Source organism: Colobus angolensis, unplaced genomic scaffold, assembly GCF_000951035.1.
Source record: "Colobus angolensis palliatus isolate OR3802 unplaced genomic scaffold, Cang.pa_1.0 Scaffold45, whole genome shotgun sequence".
Taxonomy (NCBI): Eukaryota; Metazoa; Chordata; class Mammalia; order Primates; family Cercopithecidae; genus Colobus; species Colobus angolensis.
The window spans coordinates 2137732-2144017 of NW_012117932.1; the positions used below are offsets into that span (position 1 = coordinate 2137732).

The 6286-nt window shown below is 45.1% G+C and overlaps 1 protein-coding gene across 1 annotated transcript; it reads left to right on the plus strand.

The window, feature by feature from the left end:
* Nucleotides 1-3842: 3842 nt before the first annotated feature.
* CETN1 (centrin, EF-hand protein, 1) lies at nt 3843-5507 on the plus strand. The gene has a single exon (XM_011957779.1). The coding sequence runs from the start codon at nt 3899-3901 to the stop codon at nt 4415-4417; it is 519 nt and encodes a 172-aa protein (XP_011813169.1). The 5' UTR covers nt 3843-3898; the 3' UTR covers nt 4418-5507.
* The last annotated feature ends 779 nt before the right edge of the window (nt 5508-6286 follow it).

A 6286-nucleotide genomic window follows, 5' to 3' on the forward strand; every position in this document is an offset into this window, starting at 1 on the left:
GATCTCACCACTGCACTCCAACCTGGGTGACAGAGTGAGACTCCTTCTCAAAAAAAAAAAGAAAGAAAGAAAAAAGAAAGAAGCAACATGGAGTAGCTACTCACCTGTATAATAAAAGATTGGGGTGGGGGCTGCCAGAGATTCGTGCGCTATGCCAATGGCACACATGGTCCTAACCAGTTTTTCATGCCCTATGTAGATGAGATACCGCCTCCCCATTAGCTCATCTATAAAACCCCCTGCATTTAACCACACACAGGCAACTCATTTTTTCGGGACCCCTCTCTGGGGCAGAGAGCTATTCTCGTTCTTTCACCTACTAAAATTCTGCTCTAAACCCCACCCTTTGTGTGTTTCCGCATCCTTTACCTCCAAGGCCGTGAGACCGAGAACCTTGGGTGTCACCCCAGACAACAAGGCTGCTTCACAAGTACACCTGGAAGAGAGCCAGGTGGACACCTTGGAGGTCAAGTGCCCCGTTTGATCTTGAACCTAGGATTTTACATGCTGGCCTACTTCCGGCATCTTGTGCCCGTTTCCCTCATTCTTCCCTTAGGGTGAACCTCCCACGTGCATAGTGCCCTGCTTGTGATTGGGAGGTGAGCATGTGCAGTGTGTTTAAGAAGTTGTATGCGTGCTCACACCTAAGGCTTTCTTCCCTTTTCCAGTGGAATGCCCCTAGAAGGTCATACGCTGCCATTTTGTCTCTTAATGCGCATGCTCAAGCCCACTGGCCCAGTTCCTGAGATCTTATTGGAAGCTGCCGACTACCAATTTCAAGTGTATTCATCTGTTGGGAAACTGCCTCTCCCTGTTGCGGCCATGATCAATGATCATTTTAGAGCGGCAGTGTGACAACTGCCAAACCATCCCCTGATCATCACCTGACATTTCTGGTGGGCTGGGAGGGGAGCCCTTCTCTGCCCCACTCATGCCTGACTACCTACCTACTGTAACAAAATCAGTATCTTGTCTTCCCAGTGATTCTTTATTTTGGTAATATAGAATTATCTTGTGGAGAAGGCAGCATGATGTAGTGAACGAAGCTTCAACAGGCCAGGATTTAAATCCCAGAGCCACCATTTATTGGCCATGTACCATTAGATATGTGTTACAGGCCTCTCCTGGTCCTCATTTTTTTCATCTGCAAAATGGGAAGTGATGGCAAGGATCAAATAAGACGACAACTATAAGAAGCAAGCCCAAAGCTAGGCACACATTAAATGTGTTTCCCTTCCCTTCTTAAGTCAGAATTTGGACTCTGAACATAAAATGTAACTCCCCACCAAGAGCTGACTCTGACTATGGGCACTGTTTCTATGAAGGAAGCTCTTGGTGGCCCTTTGTTGTAACTGTTGATTGCACACATCTGGAAACCATGACAACCGTTGTGCTTTGAGTTCAGCTTGGCCCAAATGTGGCTCTATATAAGGCAGCTTCTATACTTCAGTTTTTCCCAACACATCCTAGCTTGGCTTGAGTTTGGGCAGAGGGGTGGGTGCCAAAGGAAATGTACAATGTCTGGGAAAAATTCGTATTCAACTAACAATTACCCAGATCTGTATGGCCCCACTGGGGCACTGTTCCTGGAGCTTTCGTGTCCATTCTCCCACTGAAAATCCAGTAGGAAGCTTTATGATGATGCCTACTTTGCAGGTGTTTCGATGGCTCTGGGTGGTTTAAGTGACTTTCCAAGGTCACAGAGATAATAAGGCAAGGACTTGGGATAAGATCCCAGGCTTCTGTCATGGAAGAAAGCAGGTCACAAGGATTTGCGGTGTTGGAGGAACAGCGGCTGTGGCGTCTGCCTGCCAAAGTGTGCCTTCAGTTGACACTGTCTCCAACAAGCACTGGAGGGCAAGAGAGGGGAGGTCCTATGTAAGTTTCCTTGGCCTTTAGAAGAAACCTGTGTCCAGGCTCTCTGTCAATGAAGTCACATATCGAGCTGGGGCAGGTAGTGATATATGGCTAATTAAATGTGCCACGTAAAAAATACTTGACCACGAATTTTAAAAAACAGTTTGTAAAACACTCCTGGCATCATTTAATCTTTTGGGGTTTTCACTTGTATTCAGAAGGTATTTTAGGACCAACATTAATTGTCATGCATTCATTCAACGAATATTTATTCACCTACTTACTATGTATCAAGCACTGTTTTGTTGTTGTTTTGGGACAGAATCTCACTCTGTTGCCTAGGCTGGAGTTGAGTGGCATGGTATCTGCTAACTGCAACCTCCGCCTCCTGGGTTCGATTCCCGTGCCTCATACTCCCAAGTAGCTGGGATTACAGTTGTGTGCCACAACTTTCGGCTAATTTTCGTATATTTTGTAGAGACGGGGTTTCACCATGTTGGCCAGGCTCACCCGCCTTGGCCTCCCAAATTACTGGGATTACAGATGTGACCCACTGCGCCCGGCCATTAAAACTTTTTAACACAAACTCTTCAAAATGCCATCTTTTGTAACCTTCACAGGTTACAAAAGGTATTAATAGATTGAGATTTGCTGGGGGAAAGAATGCTAAAAAATAAGTCAGCTTTCTTTTCTGTAACCATTTAAAGAAATACAAAGTAATTCTACAGGCAATTCCTTGGTGGGCTTATTTGGTAATTTTTTTCTTTCTTTTCCATTTTTCTCTTGCTCTTTGGTTTGTAGGAGAACCCCTTTATTCCCAGGAGGCAGTTTTGAGTCCCAAAATGTCCTGCATCATCTCCTGTGCCCACTGTCAAAGGAAGGCTACCAGAGCGTGGGTTACAGCACAGCTCTGATTGGATGATAAGCAAGGAGAGTAATATGCTGCTAGGGGGTTAGAGAAAAAAAAAACAACTAGAATACCAGAATGTAGTATTTCAAATTTCCTCCCTCCAAATCAAAAGCCTTGTGAATGAAATTATGACCATTATTCAAGTGTAATTATACTGACTATGTAAAATGGAAACACTGAAAGTAAATCATACATTTGGATATTACATTTCATATTTGAGAACATTCCAGAAACATTTTATTATTGTTGAGTGTAATGTCAGGAGACAAACTTCTCCAAATTTTATACATAAATTTTTCCATTTTCTCTGTTTCCCATTTATGTCAAATTGAACACATGGTATGACTTTTAATATTCTCTCTTCCTTCTTCTTCCCCACATTGAATGTCAAGTGATCACACTCAATCTTGATTATTCTAAATTTACCCTTAGGATCTATCGCCCCATTGTGTGTTGCAGCCAGAAGAAGAGGGTTTTTAAATTAGTATCAAAAGGAGAGGCCAGGCTTGGTGGCTCATGCCTATAATTCCAGCACTTTGGAAGGCTGGGGCAGGAAGATCCCTTGAGCCCAGGAGTTTCAGACCAGCCTGGGCAACATGGTGAGATTTTGTCTCTACAAAAAAAAAAGATTTTTTAAATTTAGCAGGGTAGGGTGGCATGCCCTGTAGTCTCAGCTACTATGGAGGCTGAGGTGGGAGGATCACTTGATCCTGGAAGGTGGAGGCTGCAGTACGCCCAGTGGCACCAGTGCACTCCTGTCGAGAGAGAGAGAGACAGAGGCTCTAAATAAACCTATAAAACTATAAAACTGGGGTCTTATGGATGCTAGCAAATATCTTGGAAAGAACTGCCAGCGCCAATCAATTACGGAAGACCACTGTGGCTACAGGCTGTTCTTCAGCTCAGGTGTCAACTGGTGGAAACCGGGTAATACCGAGGGAATTGCGGATTGTCCCGTACACAGGATCTCGCAGATGTGGGGGCGTAGGAGGAGGCTCCTCAGGCCCGCTCCAACTCCCAACGGACTTGGGGGTTGGCGGTGAACGACGGGTGGCCCCGCGCCGCGCCAGCTGGGGGCACCCGAGCGCGAGCGCTGGGCGTCGCCGTTGGGATCACAGCCGAGGCGGGAGAATGGCTTCCAGCTTCAAGAAGCCCAGCGCCGCCCCCACCAGCCAAAAGAGAAAGGTGGCGCCTAAGCCCGAGCTCACTGAAGATCAGAAGCAAGAAGTTCGGGAAGCGTTTGACCTCTTTGACGCGGACGGAAGTGGGACCATCGACGTGAAGGAGCTGAAGGTGGCCATGAGAGCTCTGGGCTTCGAACCCAGGAAGGAAGAGATGAGGAAGATGATCTCCGAGGTGGACAAGGAAGGCACGGGGAAGATCAGCTTCAATGACTTCCTGGCCGTGATGACTCAGAAGATGTCCGAGAAGGACGCCAAAGAAGAAATCCTGAAGGCCTTCAGGCTCTTTGATGACGATGAGACCGGGAAGATCTCGTTCAAAAACCTGAAGCGCGTGGCCAACGAGCTGGGGGAAAACCTCACGGATGAGGAGCTGCAGGAGATGATCGACGAAGCTGATCGGGACGGGGACGGCGAAGTGAATGAGGAGGAGTTCCTTCGGATCATGAAGAAGACCAACCTTTACTGAAGTCGGTTCAGAAGCTAAAGTGACTCTCTGGGTTCCCCGCTTCCATTTTGTGAAACCTTAGAGGACAGCGGCTGCCTGTCCCCTCTTCACCCCCTCACCCCCATAATTTGTCTAGATCTATTTCCATATCTCTAGTTCAATTATAGAATTTGAAAGATGCTTGTAATGTGAGTTTTGGTTTTTAATTCTCAAGAGCCAACCTGGAGTACATAAGGTTAAACAAAGGGCCCTGAAGTTTCAGTGCGCCCTCCATTTGCCCTGTGCTGAACTTGGAGAGACATCCGTTGAGCTGGAGGCAGGACAGCTTCTGGGACACACAAAAATGTGGTTCCCTTTGTCACTTCTTTGGTGGTCTTAAATTATCTTGCTTCGTATATCATTCCTTAAATTCCAGTCATTGTTCCAGCATAATGAGATGGAATCTGCCAGTAGATTTGCCTAGCCTGTCCACTTAGCTGAATACCAGTTTGAAGGAAAACAGAGAGGCCACTTACAAACTTACTGAGCTCAGGACAGATAATCTTATAAAGAATAGGCTTGCTTGGGTGGTAGTACGTTGTGCAATTTAGACTATTCACTGGCTTCATACGTGCAAATGATTCTTCGTTTGTGTGTAAATTGTCCACCGTGTGTTTATCTAGGGCTTGTATGTATACCTGGGCTACAGAATAAAAATAAAATCTAATACTGGCCCAAGCAAAGTATAATTTGCTTAAGAGGTTATGCTAACAAATGATTTTGAGTAAATATTTACAAATGTAGGATCTTAGTTTAGGAAATTGTAGGGAATACCTTAATATAACATTTTAAGCTACTTACAGTCCTTGGAAAATCAACAAATACCTTAGTTACCAGACTATTATAACCTTAGTCATCTTATTACCGCTTGATTATAAGACATTTTCTCCCCGGCAGTCCTTAGAACATCTTGGTTCTTGGTACTTTTAGCCCCTCTGACATATAGTTGATGTTAGAGTGTCTGGCATTTAAGTAGTGCTCTATTTTACAAATCCCAGTAAACTGTTCCACTGTGGCTTGTTTATGTGTTAATACTGCTTGTTTTCTGTTATAAATTCTTTCTTGCTTTGGAGTAAGGTATCTATTATTTTGAATATCTACAAATCTGAAGTTAAAGAAAATTTTTAAAACGTAATTGTGGGAAAATAAATAGGTCTGCTGAGATGGAGGCTTTGACTAGTATTTTAATAATAGGCAACAAAACAAAGAGGCAGGATATTTTGGTCACAACTAAACCTAAATTAAATCCTCATACAAAGCCCCATTAAGATAAATGCTCAAATTCTGGGAACATTTCACTTGCTTTGCCAGCAATTTTACCCTTCAGAGGGTGTGGATCTAATCAGGGGAACAAACTACCCTGGACTTAATTCTCATTGACAGGGACTAATTTGTCAAAGCGGCAGTACTAGCTGAAGTGATGGGTATGGAAGCATTCACTGTGAGGATTTTGCTGAGGTGCCTGGCACAGGGCAGGGGAACTCACCTAGGCTGCAAGATGCTAATGGTTCAGGTTCAAAGTCTTAGTGTGGACTCAGGTGCAGTAAGGATGGGAACAGGTGCAACTTGGGCCAACATCAGTATGAAGGGCCTGATCTGAGGGTGGGGGGAGGAGAGGGCATTCTGGGAAGCATGAGTTCCTGGTATCCTGTTGACCAGAGTCTTGGCCCAAGGATCAATGTATGAATTAAAGTAGAAATACCAGAAACAAAGAAAGTTGGCAGAAACTAGGAGAAGCAGAGTCTCAGCCAACTGGACTGGGCTCAGTCTTGGCTACTGGCCCAGCACATGATAGAAGAGAAAACCAGGAACCCAGGCTGAAGCCCAGCGGTCGGGCTGGCCACACACTAT

What these genes read in the sequence shown, in the direction of transcription:
- CETN1 (XM_011957779.1), top strand. Translation starts at nt 3,899, where the DNA reads ATGGCTTCCAGCTTCAAGAAGCCCAGCGCCGCCCCCACCAGCCAAAAG.